The 18127-nt window shown below is 39.1% G+C and overlaps 1 protein-coding gene across 2 annotated transcripts; it reads left to right on the top strand.

Moving 5' to 3' along the window:
* Nucleotides 1-3364: 3364 nt before the first annotated feature.
* Nucleotides 3365-16794, top strand: LOC129948092 (citron Rho-interacting kinase). Of its 2 annotated transcripts, XM_056058916.1 has the most exons (5): nt 3365-3725; nt 3784-4028; nt 4095-4445; nt 11735-13753; nt 13820-16794. In XM_056058916.1, the coding sequence occupies exons 1-5, from the start codon at nt 3512-3514 to the stop codon at nt 16430-16432; spliced, it is 5442 nt and encodes a 1813-aa protein (XP_055914891.1). In that variant the 5' UTR covers nt 3365-3511; the 3' UTR covers nt 16433-16794. The 2 variants fall into 2 exon arrangements, with proteins under 2 accessions (XP_055914891.1, XP_055914892.1); XM_056058917.1 differs by lacking the exons at nt 3365-3725; nt 3784-4028; nt 4095-4445 and adding an exon at nt 11584-11665 and having other exon boundaries at nt 13820-16792.
* The last annotated feature ends 1333 nt before the right edge of the window (nt 16795-18127 follow it).

The raw sequence follows: 18127 nt of genomic DNA, 5'->3' as shown, positions 1-18127 counted from the left end.
AATAATATCAATATTTTATAATGAGGAAACATTTATTTCTATTTTTAATTAATTTTTAAAGTTCACTTTTTTACATACAAAACACACAAACATGGCTGATTTTGACATTTCTTCCCTGTTTTTTGTTCAGTATTGCCATACATGTTTTTTTTCTTGGTGATTTCTTTTATTTTAGTGCTTAAATGAAAAAGTACTTGTCAAAATTAACCTCTTTTGCTTATTTTGCATGTGAAAAAGTGAATTTCGAAAATTATATTAAAATAGAAATAAATATAAATGAATTTAATAGCTTTAAAATTGCTATAATTATTATTTATTTGAACATATCAAATACAAAAACGAGTGTTAAAATTTGTGCTGCGGTAATTGAAAGTTGAGCCAAGATTTATTTTGTTTTTTTTTATAAATAATACCTGTATTTTGTGAAATATTTTTTTTTTACTTTTTCATTTCAATTTCACAAGTTTCGGTTTTGTTCCACATTGTATTGATAACATACAAAATAAATAAATATTAAGGTTTTCGTTATGTAATTGAAAAATATTTAATTTCTAGATAAATGGAAATGTAAATATGAAAAAAATGCTTCTATTGAAATAATTGGAAGTGATTCAAAACTTTACAACACAAAATATCACCTGGTGTGAAAAGGAAAAACTAATTTTTGGATCACAAAAATAGATGCATGCACCGTGCATTATTTCACTTTGTTGTGTGATCACAGATAAAATAAAACGCTGCAAGTATTATCTGGAGAAATTGTTTGTTAAGTTTGAGGTTTTATAAAGTATGCACGATTTAATGTCGTCATAATATCATAGTAGATGCCACCACCGTAGATATTACTAAACGTTTTACATACAAAGATGACATTTCACATTTGAATTTGACATTACAAACAAGAAAGCTCCTCTATAAATTAACCAAAACTAAACAAACATACCCGTGGCATGATGGTTAGTGCGTTGGACTGTCATGCTAGAGGTCATGGGTTCGATCCCTGCCTATACCATCTAAAGTCTTTTCACGGGTACTGCCTCTTGCGAGGAATTGACAAATTCTCCAAGAGTAACTATTGTCATGAAAAAGTGCTTTCTCAAAAATTAGCCGTTCGGAGTCGGCATATAAACTGTAGGTCCCCTCCATTCCTGACAACATTACTCGCACACAGGAATGGTTGAGAGTTGTAAGTCACTAGGCCTTGGTTCTCAACGGACTGTCGCGCCACCCAATTTATTTTTAAACAAACATAAAATACTTAATTTTTTGAATACATATTTCAAAGAAAAATGTGCCCAAAAACAGCTAAAGACAATATTTGAGAGGTACGATGACGATTGGAACCGATTTGAAATCCACGAACTGACTGACTGTGTCTGAAATTCGATTTGTTTTCAGGCCTATGTTACACTTTACGATGCCTTCGAGAGCTTCTATTCAAGTTATGTCTATTAGAGGGTTCGAGATTGCTGTAATCGCAGCATAATCAAGGACTACGGTTGGACATTCGAATTTACTGGAACAGAAACACGATGTCTCAACCTAAAGTCGTACAACTACTTGTGATTCACCGCGGCTGGGGGTCCTTTTGCTGCACAGTCTAAGTAGCGTTGCTGAACAGACGCTTGGCTTTAGACAGTCCCCGTCGTGAATCGGGGACAACTCACCTTCACTTAGAACTCGAAAAAGTAACGGCGGAATTCGTCTGTGCCGAAGGTGCTATTGTATTCGGGATGGACTTTTCAAAGAATTTACTCAATCTCCCAGCCCAATTCTCAACTGGATGTTTGGTCTTAAGCGATGAAAAGAATCATGCATTGATTGTACTTGGCATTCGATTATCAAGAGCCACAACAAAAGTATTTCCGACGACGAATGGCCCAAATGGGTGTCATTACCTATGGTCATGAAAATTCTCCTGTTGTACTGATGCTCGTCTATCTTTTCTCGAAAATGCTGCATTTCGTACGCTAACTTTCCATAAGGTAGCTGTTGTTGGAGTTGGGTTACCTGCCACTCCAATTATGGAAGGACGTTTACGTTTTTGCTTGGCTCACACTAAAGAGCAGCTTGATTATGCCTTACAAGTGATTGATGAAATAAGTGATTCAGCTGGCCTAAAGTATTCACGTAAACTACAAGATCCTGATCCGATTATTTATTAATTTTAAAGGAATAAATAAATAATAATTAATAATAGTAATAATAAATAAAGGAATAAAGTCATTTTATAATTCGTTAATAAGAATCTCATTTATTTGAGGTATAAGAAGGTATAAGTATAAAGTTAGTTACTGTAGATCTATTATATTTCTATCACTAAAAATAAATACATAAGTAAAGTAAAATTGAAAGATATTTTATTTTCATTCATAAAAGTTTACATCCATCAAAAATGGCAGTGTTAAAAAGCGTTTCGGCAACCGAGAGGAACCAGTAGCCACAATTTTGTTGGGGGCATTTTGTTTCGATATTCGCTTAGTTACAGGTTTATTCCGTCTTTTTAATTCAAAGGCACATAAAGTTCCAATTCGTAAAAATCCATATCCAGACATTTTTATTGACTTATGAAATCTCTTTTAAAAAACAAAAAATATGTTTTACATCATTTTTCATTCCATCAATATATCTACTCTTTTCTATTATAAACAAAAGAATAGGACAAATTTGAAACTATTTTGTTTCGTGTATATGAGATGGAAAAAGTGAATAAATGTTTCCTGTGTATTGGTTTATTTTGTTGATTACTTTTGGAGTTGCTTATGTGCGCGATTTTTGGGCAACTTACGATCAAATTATTTGGTTTCAAAAAAGTTGCACGTTGTTGCATTTTTACAGATCTAAAAAACTTGAGCTTGAATTCGTCGTCAGCAAAAGGAATCACTTCCCTCCATCTCTAGTATCACAGGAATGGTTAAGAGTTGTAAAACACTAGGCCCTGGTTCTCAACGAGCTGTTGCACCACCTAATTTATTTATTTATTTATACTAAAATGCCAATGATAATTGCTACTGCTGTGAAAGTGGTGTATCTCCTTACATTAATACATTTTTAATTTTAACTAAACTGAGCATCCCTTTTCGAAAAAATTTTAAATCAAATACTTGTAATTGTAAATCTACCATCAACCTAGAAGTGGTGTTTGACGAATGAGAGAACTAAAGGTTTGATCATGGATTAGCAAACATTCAACAATCCATACTCATCAAGCAAATTTGTAAAATGTGACCAACCCCTAAGACAAACAAAATCTGCACTACCCACCGACTGTGAATACGACTTTAAATACGAACTGCAATACCTACAACAGTTTGCTTCGAATGGCAATACTCTCAACTGAACTGAACACAAAACTACACAAAACATCATTTTAAATTTTTCGGACGTTTGCAAAAATGGCGCGTTTAAAATAATCTCCAAATTTCAATTTAATTTTATGTTTATATTTCCTAATTTTCTCCTAAATAAATACTTTTTCGTTTCTTAATTTATTGCTTATAATTCGGGCAAAATGTCTGAACATCGTGAACCCATTAGCGTTCGCACAACTCGGCTAAATAACTTAATTCTTGGGAATTGGAAGGCATCAACAAAAACCAGTCGCGCCGTTGCCGATGCTATTTCTCGCGAAGGACTCTTGGATGCATTTTGTTTGCTGTACAATGAATGTGACAAAGATGCTTTACGGAAAAGGGATAAAAACATCTCGGAATTCGTTGCAAAATGTGAGTATTTACCCTTAAAACAAGTAAAGACAGAATCTAGAAAAATAACCAATTCCAGATCGACCCATTGTTGAAGAAACAAATGCCCTTCGGGTTAGTGCCAGTGATTTTACTGTGAAGACCCTCATTGGAAAGGGTTATTTTGGAAATGTCCATTTGGCTGTTGAGAAAACATCCGGCGATGTGTATGCGATGAAGAAAATCAAGAAATCCGTCGTTACCACGTCGCAAGTGAAGGAAGAACGTGACATTATGTCTCGCAGGAGCTCCGAATGGATCACTAATCTTCAATATGCCTTTCAGGTAAGTCAATACAGTTTCTCCTACCTCAATGAGATTCTCACATTGTTTATGTTTGTTTTTTTCTAGGACAATGAATATCTGTATTTGGTGATGGAATATCTACCTGGTGGGGATTTGCTAAGTTTGATGAGTCGCAATGGGCCCTTCGACGAAGACTTGGCTCGATTCTATTTGGCAGAACTGACTCTGGCTATCCATGCCCTGCATTGCATGGGATATGTTCATCGTGACATAAAACCCGAGAATATCCTCATCGATCGATTCGGTCACATTAAGTTGGCGGATTTTGGAAATGCTGCTGCCTTGAATCGAGATGGACATGTCTTTAGTTCGACACCAGTTGGAACGCCGGATTATATTGCCCCTGAGTTGCTTGAGACTATTTCAACTTGCAGACTAACCAAGTCTTTGCATAGCGTAAGTTAAAACGCCTTTTCTCTTCCCTTTTATTTTACCTTCGAGATTCAAAGAGCAGAACAGATTAGGTACTTTAAAAAGTAAATTTTCATTAATTGATCAAATCGAAAATATTATTAATTTCATTAACGGTTCGTTCATATCGTAGGTATAATTAGTTCTAAGCCTAGGTTGAAAATAGGGAAGACTGACTGCAATCTTCTTCCAAGGTTTTGAGCCGTGCTTATTGCAGCCAATTGGAACGTTCTCAATATTTATTTAAGGATGTTTAACATAGTTTCCGTGGCAGGATGGTTAGTACATATGACTGTCATGCCAGAGGTCTTGCATTCAATCGCTGCCTGTGATACAAAAAAAAAAAATAAAACGTTTTTTCACAGGTACTGCCTTTTGCGTGAAATTAACAAATCCTCCAAGAGTAGTTCTTGTCATGAAAAGTGCTTTCTCAAATAATAAGCCTGATTCTGATTCGGCATATAAACTAAGGTCCCCTCCATTCCTCATATGGCTCGATCACAGGGATGGTTCAGAGTTGTAAGTCACTAGTCAATTTCTCTACCTAATTTATTTGTGTATCCTTTATGTTTAACTGCTTCCTCGAAAGGACGTTGTCTCCAGTGCTGATATGATCAAATGTTGTATTCTTTTCGTGAATAGGAACTTATTCGTTAAAAGCATTAGACCCAGGAAAAATTCCTAGTTTGATTTGAGCTGCAAAGAAATTAGTTATTTTCGAACCAACCCACCTGAGGAAAACCGGAGAAAGTTCAAGTAAGGCCGCAAGGCCTGTAATGCTCACATTCGAATGACCAAATGTTTGCATTACCAAACATTACTGCAATAATAACTACATTATCCCAAAAGGTAGTAAGAACTGTTGGTCATTCATAAAAAACATGAAAAGTTTTTCCTCTTCCTCGGTTACTAAGCTTATTGTCAATAACTCTTCTTTACTTTAGGTCCTCAGGCCTCTTAAGTCTGTTGGGAACCCCTTAACGGGCATAGGGCCTCGTGTACGGTTTCCGGAGATTTGTTTCAGTTCCCTCCAACTTTTACCTAGTGACTCTGATTCCGCCTCGACTGTCTTGCGCCACTGCATTTCCTGGCCAGCGGCAGATGACGTCTTGTTCGGTTCCGCCTTCGATGGAAACGATACTTCCAAGGTATTGAAAGATCTCCACTTTTTCCACCGGTTGCGAGGAAATATTTATTTGAGAGGATAGTCGGGTTCCGAGGCTGATCATTTTTGTTTTGCCGGAAATAATTTTCAGTCCCACAACTTCTGCTTCTCTCTCCACACTTATTGTCATTTGATAGAGATCCATGATCCTATGAGAGAGTAAGCAAACATCGTCCGTGTAATCCAAGTGCTTTAAATAGGATGTAAAAGTCCATTGGATCCCTCTGATACCTGACAAAGCTTCACGCAGTTCATTGCTTGTCACCATCAAAAACAATAATAATAATAATAATACGGATTTCAAAAACGCTCCTTTAGTAAACTAATTTGTTTTCGCACTAGATTGATAGTGTGATGGCTCCCTCAGTTCTTCAGGGCGGTAATGATACTGCGGGACCAATCTTTTTTCGTTTTCGTTCTCAGTCATGAATCCTTACAGATCTTAACACACATAATTCTGCTGGTGTGGAGGGTATCCCCGGTATTATTCTAAGGAGATTGTCTTCGATGCTAGCAAAAGATTTTCAATTAATCCTTCTCTTCTTGATTAGTTCCGAGAAGTTGGAAAACAACATTTTTTAGCAAATCACTTATCTTCTCCTTCAAATTTTCGACGATTGCACTAACGTCCCTTCTTTTTAAGGTAATGGAAACGCTGTCCAATGTTCAGCATAAGAAATATCTTCAAGAACGAAAGCTTCGTAATAACCGGCATTTTTTTTTCGTAGCAATCTTTGCATCGTTTTTGGAATTTCATAACATTTGAAATTTATTTGCTTTCTATACGACGAGACTCTTTTTCGTTGGACTAGAAATTTTCTTTCGGACCTATCAACATAAGCGGTATAAAAAGGGTTTAGGTCTGGAACCAGAAATATAAATATGCTGGTGTGCCCCAGGGCTCTGTTTTGTCTCCGAAACTCTTTCTCATTTTTACAAATGACCTCCTGTCTGCAACTTGTTATCGAATTATTTGTTTCGCTGATGCTATAATCTTAGCTTTTCATATTCGTTTTTAGAACCACATCTCTCTTATTCGGCTGTGAAACTGCAATAAAAATAAACATGATAAACTTTGCACAATGTTAAATAAAAAACTATGTGGAGTTCAATGCTTCCAAGATCCATTATCTACGAGCAACACTTGCATCAACAAAACTGATCATCTCGATATTCTCGGAATGTGCATGAAATACTCAATGTGACCAAAAACACCGGAAGATGTTTTGGTTGACTAAATTAATTCAAGAAATTTGCATCTCCCATCTCTATCGGAGCCCAAACCTGGACAAAGTTTCCACTTCGCAGGAATTTGATGCTCTGTCTGGCTCCATACAAAGAATTGTCTCCCTGTATCCTGACACTGAAATCGTTATTACGGGCGATTTCAATGTTCACAATTCTTCGTGGCTCCGCCATTCGGGCCAGACAATGCCCGAAAGAATGTGCGCTGAGATTTTTGTGTAGTTTAACCATCTTACTAAGCTTGTCAATGAGCCTACTCGTAGATCAGACGTTAACGGCCGAGCAGAAACTACACTTGACTTGTTTCTCACTTCTGATCTTGATAAGTACACAATCAGTGTATTGACACCTCTAGGCACATCGGACCACAGTGTCATATCTGCTAATTTCTCGTGTCAAATCCAGTTAAAGAAAGAGCTTCAAAGAGAACCGTTTGGCAGTACGAGAAATCCAACTGGGACGGTCGCTATGCTTTCTCGGTAGCGACGTAGACTCCAGTGCAGATATGATTTCTAATATGATTCATCTGGGAATGGAAACCTTTGTCCCGAATAGGGTTTAAAGTATTAAACCCAAGGTTAAATCATGGTTCGATTCGAGCTTCCTGTGTTTTAAAGCCAACCCAACTGAGGAAAATCGGAAAAAGTTAAAGCAAGCCACGAAGGCCTGCAACGCCTCTCGCCTATTCGAAGGACCAAATTTTTACATGACCCAAAATTACGAAGAAAAGTACTGCAATGTCTCAAAGGCAATAAGAATTTTTGGTCATTTGTAAAAACCATGAGGAATTCTTCCTCTTCCTGGGTTCCTACGCTTGTTGTCAATAGTTAGCTCTATTGATAAAGCCAACTTATTTGCAAGGCAGTTCGCCGAAAATTCCACCTTGCCAGATAGTGTCGTGCCTCCCCCAGTTCTTGAACGCGTAAATTATTCTATGGGACCAATCTTTTTTCGTACTAGAACTGTGGCGAGAATTCTTAAGGATCTCAGCATTCATAAATCCGCTGTCTCAGATGGTATCCCCTCTATTATTCTGATGAGGTGTTCTTCCACGGTAGCAAAACCACTGCGTAAGCTTTTGAATCCATCATATTCTGCTGGGCTCGTTCCGAGTAGTTGGAAAACTGCATTTGTTCAGCCAATCACAAAAAAGCCGAATCTTCTTCTCCCACAAATAACCGACTGATAGCATTAAGGTCATGGAAACGCTGATTAATTATCAGCTTAACCCTAGGAAGATAACCATATTTCATAGACCATAAATGATACACATGATTTATACGCCAATTCGACGTAGGTTATCTTTCTAGGGTTAAGAAATATCTTGAGGAACACAAACTTCATAATGATCGGCAATACAGCTTTCGTATCAATAGGTCCACTGGTAATCTTATGGTTCATCTCACTGAACAGTGGAACAAATCCTAACATCGTTTTGGAGAAAGTAAGGTTATTGCACTTTATATTTCAAAGGCATTTCATAAAGTCCGTCATCTTGCTCTCTTGCGAAAATGCGTGCTTTCGGTATCGACGAATATCTACTTCGTTGGATTGGAAATTTTCTTTCGAACCGTTCAATACAAGTTGTTTTGGAGGGATTTAAGTCTGAAACTCATACAATAAATGCTGGTGTGCCCAGGGCTCCGTTTTGTCTCCGACCCTCTTCCTCATTTTTATAAATGATCTAATGTCTGCTACTTCTAATCTAATACATTGTTTCGGTGACTAAAGCACTCTTAGCTTTTCATATTCGTTTCCAGACTCACAACCCTCCTCTTCGGATGTGGAACTGCGACGGGAAAATAAGATTAGCTCATTAAATTCCGAATTTAATGCTTCGAAAACGCAATGCTGTCTTGTATCGTTAGACCGAGATAAACCCTCTTTGCCACTATCTATAAGTGACAATTGCATCAACGAAACGGGAAATCTCGACATCCTCGGAATGTGCATCAGCAACCACCTTTTGATACGCGATGTTGCCAAAAATGCCGCAATATTTCTAGGTTATTTGAGACGTTGCAAGAAATTTTTCTCTCCGTGTAATCTGGCTACAATCCACACGTCCGAAACTTGAATATAACTCTCATCTTTGGGCTGGTGCTCCAGTACCTTATTTAAGCCTCTTAAACTAAGCTTTTAAAATGATTGGTAACATTAACATCATCAACTCGTTTACGTCACTCGAACATCGACGCAAGGTTTCTTGCCTCAGCCTTTTTACCGTTATTTTAAAATACTATGCTCTAGTGAAATAGCCAGTTATATTCCTCCCCTTAAACAATTTAGCCGTAATACCTCCGCTTCTAGGAATGCCCATCAGTTTACCCTTGAGCCCAACTTCGGCCGTACTATGAAGTACAGAGATTAATTTTTAGCCGTAATACGCGAATGTGAACGCCTTGCCACGCTCTATCTTTTCCTATCATTGCAATGTTCAGGAATTCAAAATCAATGTACACCGACACCTCCTATCCAACCCTTTCCTCTTTTTCTAATGCTCACACTGTGTCTTTGGCATATTAAAGGTATACAAAACCCTTTTAGTGTTCGCTAATTATAACAAAAAAAAAATCTCCCGGTCTACAATCTACAAAATTTGTATGCATCCAAAACTTGTGTATATTGATTGATCGTAGTAACATCGTTGATTCATGTACTTCACTCAAAATATATAAATAAGAAGCCAGTTACATTCCTTCCCTTAAAACATTTTGACCATAATACTCGTGCTTCAAGGAATGCCCACCAAATTACCTTTTTACTCAACGGCCATACTATGTAGTATAGATATCCGTTCTTCAAGGTATATGAACACCTTTGTATCATAGCGGCTAATTGAGAGACAAAGTGAGATAACACGAGCATCTTTACCAAAAAAGCAATTGTTTCATCGTTCTGCACGAACCACACGTCGCTCAGCTCTTTACTATGCCGCCGCCGCCACTTCACTAACCGCAAGAAACCTTGAGCACGCATCAACAATCTTAACTCATTCCTCAGTAGTGTTTGGATTTTTCAAAGACTAAGACAAAACGCTGATTAATTATCAGCTCAAGAAATATCTTGAAGAACGGAAGCTAGCAATAGGTCCACTGGTGATCTCATGGTTCATCTCACCGAACAGTGGAACAAATCTTTACATAGCTTTGGAGGAAGTAAGATTATTGCACTAGATATTTCAAAAGCATTTGATAGGGTTTGGCATCAGGCTCTCTTATCGAAAATGCGTGCTTTCGGTTTGCATGAATCCCTCCTTCATTGGATTAGTAATTACCTTTCGAATCGTTCAATACAAGTTGTATTGGATGGATTCAAGTCTGAAAACCACAAAATAAATGCTGGTGTGCCCCAGGGCTCTGTTCTATCTCCAACACTCTTTCTCATTTTTATTAATGATCTCCTGTCTGCAACATCTAATCCAATACATTGTTTCGCTGACGATAGTACTCTTAGCTTTTCATATTCGTTTTCAGATTCACACCCCTCTTCTTCGGATGTGGAACTGCAACGACAAAATATGATAAGCTCATTAAATTCCGACCTAAACAGCATTGTACAATGGGGAATAAGAAACCGCGTGGAATTTAATGCTTCGAAAACGCAATGCTGTCTTGTATCGTTAAAGCGAAATATACCCCTCTTGCTATTATCCATAAATGGCACTTGCATCGAGGAAACTGAACATCTGGATATTCTTGGTATGTGTATCACCAACCACCTTTTGTGGAACGATCACATACGCGATGTCGCCAAAAATGGCGCAAGATGTTTGGGTTTTCTAAGGCGATGCAAGAAGTTTTTCTCCCCCTCTGATCTGGCTGTTATTTACAAGTCTTATATACGTCCAAAGCTTGAGTATAACTCCCATATCTGGGCTGGTGCTCCTGCAACTTACTTAAGCCTCTTGGATAGTATTGAACGTAGAGCATTTAGATTGATTGGTGATATTACCATCATAAGATCATTTACGTCACTTGAACATCGTCGAAATGTTTCTTGTCTCACCCTGTTTTACCCTTATTTTAATGGTTTATGCTCTAGAGAAATAGCCAGCTGCATTCCTCCCCTTAAACAGTTCAACCGTAATACTCGCGCTTCTAGGAATGCTCATCAATATACCCTCGAGCCCATCTTCGGTCGTACTGTCAAGTATAGAGATTCGTTCTTTAGCCGTACTATGCGAATGTGGAATGCCTTACCACACTCTGTCTTTCCCAGCTATTGCAATATTCAGGAATTCAAAACCAATGTGCACCGACATCTCCTTTCAACCCCTCTCTCCCTTTCCTAGTGCTCACACTGTGTCTACATAATAAGGGTAATATATCCCCTTGAGTGTGCGCTTATTATATATAAAAAAAAAAAAAAAAAAAAAAAAAACAAAGAAATATCAAATAAAGTTTGTCAACAAAACTGGGCCACCCTTTATTTAGAAAGTTGAACTTCTTCGTTCCATCTCCTTCGCCATATTTTATCCCTTTTAGATGAGCAATTATTTTGACTGCCACTGTACTATACTTTGTTGTGAATTAATTTAATGCGAATTGTAAGCCATACAAGATTATATATTCAATTAAACTAATTGAATTGAAATCGAATTGTTTGTGTTTTTTTTTTACAATGGTCTCAGTGGCCTCAGATGAGAGTTTCATGAGTTCTTGAATTTATGACAATGCATACAGCATTTGCTGTAAATAGAGAGATTTAGTCATTCCGATCTTTTGGCGTAAACCACACATGCCCATCGTTCTGTCCTTAAATTGAATTTTGATCGAAATCACAAAACTTATAAGTTTGTTCTTGTGTATTTTTTTCTGCTTATCAAATGTATACAATATTTTATTTAAATTGCTTATTTTAGGTAAGTTGTGATTTCTGGTCAATGGGAATAATTGGTTATGAGCTAATTTGCGAAGTAACACCCTTCCACGAAGACAACGTCCACGAAACTTACTCGAAAATCCTAACCCACTGCGAAGAGAGCCCAACCAAAGAAATCATATCTTTTCCGAGCGACTTAAAACTAAGCACGAATTTCAAAAATCTCATCCTCTCACTTGTTACCAATCCAACAAATCGCATAGACTACACCGAGATCAGGAAGCATCCGTATTTCGAGACTATCAAATGGGATTCGCTGCGCCATCAAGTTCCGCCTCACATCCCAAATGTCAATGGAGACGATGATACGTCGAATTTTGATGACATCGAGCGGTACAAAGATCGTCGTAGTACCTATTCGAAAAAACCAATAACAACTAATGTCAAGGCCAATGAGTTCTCTGGCAAAGACCTTCCGTTCTTGGGTTATAGTTTTATTCATATGGAGAGGCACGATGAGATCGACAATCCCTCGAAGAGTTCTAGCAGCGATGATGCTCGGCTGACAAAGCTCAATCTGAAATTGAAGGAACTCCAGGGGAAAATTAAAGATCAAATGGAAGAGATAAACTCACTGAAGCAAGGTCTCCTCAAAGCCGAACAAATTGCCAAGCATTCTGATTCCCAGGGAAAGATTCTCTCAGAAGCTAAAGACGAAATCACAAAGATGAAAAATCGCCTCAAGGAGAAGACCATGGAGTTGGCGTCGTGTAAGACACAAATTAAGACCCTTCAGAGTTCGGTGAAGATCGAGGAGGAAATGTGGCAGAAGAAGGAAGCCACAATAACCGAGCTCCTCCGATTGAACCGTCAGAAATATGAAGAAGCTAAAATATCCTCCGAACAGCGATACGAAAAACAGATCGCCGAAAAGAAGAACGAATTGGTGAGTGTTCTGCAGAAGTTAGAGGCCCGTGATAGCGAGCTGCTTGCCAAAATCGAGGAGTGTCAACATTTGAACGAGAAAATGGAGAAATTCAAGAAAATGCTCGACACAATGAAGGAGCAAGCTCAAGCGGACCAAGAAGACTTCGCCAAGACTAAACAAAAACTGACAGAAAACTATGAACAGAAATTGTCCGAGCTGCGAGCTACGCTCCGCCAAGAAAAGGACAACAAATCTCGGCTTACAATGGAATTGCGTGATGTAAGGAGTGAGCTAGACGAAAGTATTTGCTCGTCGCGAAGTAACCAAGAAGTGAAGATAGCCACAGATAAAAACAATGACGAAATGAAGCGTCGGTTGAATCGTGAAATCGAGGTAAACAACAATCTCCGCTCGGAGAATGCTCGTCTGCAGAAGTTGAGTGCTGAGAAGGAAAAATCTGTGGAAGATCTTAAGCAATCGCTGGAGAAACTGGAGCGTGAATTGCAGGTTTCCGAATGCAGCAGGAATTTATCCAGGGCTCAGGCTGACGATGGAAGCAAAGCCTCCTCGCCGTATGAGACTGCACATGGAAGTCTCACGGAGTTGCATGCTATCGAAGAGCAGCTGCGCTCTGACTTGCAGGCCGCCAAAGAGAGTGAAGATAACCAACGGGAGCGGGCGGATAAACTACAAGAAGTTGTGGATAGACTCGAAGAAATGGTTGCAAAGTTCAGCGAGCAACCCAAAAGCGTCGGGGACATGTTGGAAAAACAGAACGAAAAGCTCGAGGACAAATTGGCCGCCGCCAGAGAGCAGATGATTATGGAGCGCCAATCGGCGAGGACGGCAAATTTGAATTTGTGGAAGGTGGAAAAGCAGCTGGAAGATGTTATACATGAAAAGAAAATGACTCAGCGAAGAATGGAGCTCACCGAGGAGAAGATGAAGAAGATCGTCGGGGAGAAGGATAACATCGGCAGAAGGTTAAGTGACGCCCTGCAGGAGGTGAAGCAAAAAGAAACTCGAATCAGTGAGCTAAAGGATGAAATCGGCAGTTTGAAACGAGAGATCCAGAAGGAGCACAAGATGTGGGAAAAGGCCGAACAGGAAAGGATGAAAGAGAAATCTGAGGTAAGTAAAAAGTCGTTACCACAAAATCAATCAAACACAAATATCCAATTTTTTTTTATTTTTAAGGTCGTGGAGCAAATATCGAATGTTCATCGTTTGGAAGAACGTGTATCGGAGCTTCGCCAAAAACTGACACAAACCCAACAGAAACACGACTCCCTCAGCTTGGAGAATAAGAAACTCATTCGTGAAGTCAACGAGGAACGAGAGAAATCATCAAACGCCATCGATTCGGCCTCCGAAACCCAAATCAAGCTTAAGAATCTTGAAGCCAACTACGAGCGTTTGAAGTATGCCTGCACCATAACCGACAACCAATTGACCGAAGTCGAAGCGATGTTGGAAGCCGAACAAAAGCGCAACCAATCGAATCGGGAAAAGATTGATAGCCTCTACAAGAGTGTTCGCGAAAAGGACGAGACCATAAGCCAACTCAAGAAAACCATCAACGAAGAGCTCTCGAATAAGATGGGTGCTGAAGGTCGCATCAAACATTTGCTTGGTGAATCCGACGACTTGAAATTGAACCTGGAACAGGTCCATAAGAAACTTATTGCCCAACAGAATCAACTGATCGATCAGACAAATCAACTCTTTGCAACTCAGGAGAAATACGAAATTTTGTCAACTGATTCGAATAATCTGCAGACATTGAATGAAAACTATGACAAGGAGATCCAAATTTTGAAGGAGGAAAATTCCCGAATTCTCACTGAGCTCTTCAGATCCAAAGAGGACTGCAATCGGATTCAAAATGAACTAAAGGAGGCCCACAATGAGGTCTGCGACCTGCGACAAGAAATTGAAGAGCTAAATGGAACATTGGCTGAAAGGCAGAACTACTACGTGCAGCGAGATATCAAGAGTGAAGCAACTCTGGGACAACACAAGAAACTGATTGACTATCTGCAGTTGAAAGTTGAGGATCTATTGCAAAAGAAGAAGAAAACTCTGGCTGATAAGATCTTTGGAACCAGCACCACCTCCGGCAGGAAGGAGAACATCTCACCAAACACAGTTGAGAATTCGATTCTATACAGAACTCTTCAAGAAGAACTAAAGCGAGAGAAGCAGAAGTCGAAATCCCTTCAAGAACAAATCGATAAAATTACTAACGGTGGCGGAGGAGAAGGCAGGGAAGGTGATGTACCATCGAATACCAGGTCTCCACTTAAGGAAACGAATGGAAAGTCAGAAAAGGCATCATCGTCTGTTAAGCGAGTGAGCACTGGCAAACGCAGAACCTACCAAACTCATCGATTCGAGTTGAGTCTTCAGGAGGCGGACAGCAAGTCCGGTCATTGCATTGCCTGCAAAGAACCTATCATGCCCGGATCGCCGTACTGGAGATGCCGCGAATGCAAGGGAGCCACTCATCGAAAATGCCGCAGTGACGTAAGCACCTCATGCGATGGAGTCGAGGCAGCTACTCTTGTAGCAGAAAAGGACGGAGACAGTGAAAAAATTGCGAACGCCGATTCCATCTCTCTGGCCAGCAAGTTCTCCTACGAGCCAACTGCTCCCGAGCCTAGCGAATCTAATTTTTCCACAGGCTACGGAGGAACCATCATTCTCAGTTCAAGCTTCCACACTCCGGCGTTGGAAGTGAATTGTGCCTTCGAGATGGCCGACAATGTTCTGCTCCTTGGATGTAGCAGTGGACTATTCACATACCACCTGGACGCAAAGAATCTGGTCCACATACTCGGGATCGACAGTGTCAACTGCATTGCTATCACAACGAGCCTGGCCAAGGCAATTCTTGTCGGTTCAGGAGGCGAATACCTTTACCAGTGCGATCTGCGACACTTGCAGAGCCGATCCCAGTCCAATGCATGCATGAAACCAGTGCTGGAGTCGTCGGTTCTCGATCTGCCCTTCGCCAATCGAGCGGCGAATGAAAAATGGCAATTGGTAAAGATATCTGGCGAGGCGGAAAATCCTGTGGAAACGGTTGCCGTTGCTGCAACCTCCACACGTATAGTGATCCTCAAGTACGACCTTAAGATTCAGAAGTTCAAACCAGTTCGAGCTCTGGACACAGCCACTTCGGTGTCTTCGATTCTGTTCACGCGACACACTGCCATAGTGAGTTCGGATAAGTTCTTCGAAATAGACTTCGGCACCTACACAGCTGAGGAGTTTGTAGATCTCTCCGACCAAACCCTGAGTCACACACGCTCCTGCCAGCCGGTAGTGGCCATCCGTGTCAGTCAACAGGAGTTCCTTCTGTGCTTCATGGAATGTGGTGTTTTCGTCGATGAGTACGGCTGCAGATCTCGTCCGTATGACGTGAATTGGGAATACACTCCCACCGGATTCATGTATCGGGCTCCGTTTTTGTACATTTCCCACTTCCAGACCGTTCAGATCCTACGTTTACATCGATCCTACACCAACGAGGTTGCCGATCGCGAACACGAGGTCACAGACGAGGAATCTGGACCACCCTTCCAGCGAACCTATCTTACGCTCTACATGCCCACTCTTGTGGCCGAGAGTGAAAAATATAACGCGTATGTTGTTGCAATAGACAAACAATCGGGTCACCAGGAAGTACATCATTTGGATGCACTCAAAGCCTTCAAGTCGAATTTGAATGTTTCTATGGAGACGATATCGTCGTTAGCTACTTGTGTTACTCTTGGATCAATGGCCACAACTGTGGATTCGTTTTGATAGAAACGTTTATTCCTTTTTTTGTTTTTAATTGATATTCTCTTTGTACTTAGATTACTCTTTTTTGCGGTATTATTTATATTTCTTGTACTCACTTTCACAGATTTTTTATTCTTATTTGTGTTGTTATTGTAAGCTTTAGAATTAATTTGTACTTTTATTTATCGATGGAAGGAGTTTAATTGATTCCTTTGACTCATTACATGTAATTTTGTACTTTGTTTTATGAATGTGAACTCTAAAAAATATATTTTACATAGAATTCTTTGTATTGTACGTGTATACGAAGTGCCAGTTATTTTTTGTAATTCTTTTATGTTTATTAATTAATTATTATTAATGAATTAAATAAAGAGAATATTTTTTTATCAATTTATAAATTGCGGATCCTTATTAACGATGGAACGATGAAAAAAAACAACGTTCTCTTCTAACCATTTCAACGCAAGTCTATCGTTAAATGTGTCACTTGATAATTTAAAGAGCAGTATAATTTAGCAAAATTGTTGTATGATCTTCGAAATAGGACTTTTAAGGGTGGCTGTAAACGATCTTTTCCTATCGTTGTGCATTCTCTTTCCAACGCTCCTTTTCTAAACTGGCCTCAAGTCTCTATGGAGTTTAAATCGGGAGATTGGGACGGCCACTAAGACACAAATTAAATTTTGTTTAAAGAATGTTTGGGATCATTATCCTGCTGAAAAACCCAACGCAAAGGCATTTCCTCTTCAGCATATGCCACCATTGTTGACTCCAAAATATCCGTATATTGAAAACGGTCAACGCCTGCACCGGAAAAGCAACCCCAGACCATCACCGAGGCACCACCGTGCTTAACCGTAATGAGTAAATTTGCTGGCTTTAAACGTGTTCCTTTCGAGTGCCTTACTGTCATTCTACCATCGGAGCAAAATAAGTTGAATTTGCTCTCATCACTGAAAAGCACACCTATCCATTTGCTTATAGTCCAGTTCCGATGATTCTTTATGCGCCTATCTGTTTTAGCTGTTGTTTTGCGAGGGCGTCCACCACGATGTTCTGCTTCTACTGATTTTTCGCTTTTAATCTTTTTGATAATGTCATAAACTGTTGAAGTTAGAATTTTCAGCATTTCAGTAATTTTTGTTTTGTACCGGCTTAATACTTTTCTAACACTTTATAACGAATAGCGTTTGCGTGACGTGTTTTAGCCATTTTATTAATCGGATTAATTTCTATTTAGATAGCTTACAACCTGCTTAGTTTTTTTAATTAATTATGTTATCCAAATGACAAGAAAAACCGTTACCTAAACTTCAAGCCTCGAAGTTTTGTATAAAATCCGGTTAATTTTGAGCAGGGATGTTATGGGGTAAATTTATATGTTTTGTATTTTTTTTAAACCATCAGATCATTTTTTTTTATTTTGCCTAGTTGATATTAAGGAAGGCATTATACAAACGAAAAATCCGGAATGTTTCTAGCATCACTGTACGTACAATTTCATTCTATTCTGTCAAAAAATGAAAGCAATTGTTACACTAATTTGTGATAAAGTTTGTTTGACAGATTTCTGTCAGAAAAAATAATTCGGGTGGCAACCAGGAACATCTTTTTTAATGTTCGCTGAATTTTAATTGTCTTTTCAAAAATTCTTCTGATTACTTTAAATGATAAAACTCAATGACAGCTGTAATTGGCTTCCAAACTAGTGAA

Source organism: Eupeodes corollae, chromosome 2 (assembly GCF_945859685.1).
Source record: "Eupeodes corollae chromosome 2, idEupCoro1.1, whole genome shotgun sequence".
NCBI lineage: Eukaryota > Metazoa > Arthropoda > Insecta > Diptera > Syrphidae > Eupeodes > Eupeodes corollae.
The sequence above is the reverse complement of the archived record's forward strand: the minus strand, read 5'-3'. Positions and strand labels throughout refer to the sequence as shown.

Excerpts from the sequence above, each read along its gene's own strand:
- LOC129948092 (XM_056058916.1), top strand. The coding sequence starts at position 3,512 with ATGTCTGAACATCGTGAACCCATTAGCGTTCGCACAACTCGGCTAAAT. Across the intron at positions 4,029-4,094 it reads ATCTTCAATATGCCTTTCAG|GACAATGAATATCTGTATTT; the intron begins GTAAGTCAATAC and ends GTTTTTTTCTAG. Across the intron at positions 4,446-11,734 it reads TAACCAAGTCTTTGCATAGC|GTAAGTTGTGATTTCTGGTC; the intron begins GTAAGTTAAAAC and ends TGCTTATTTTAG.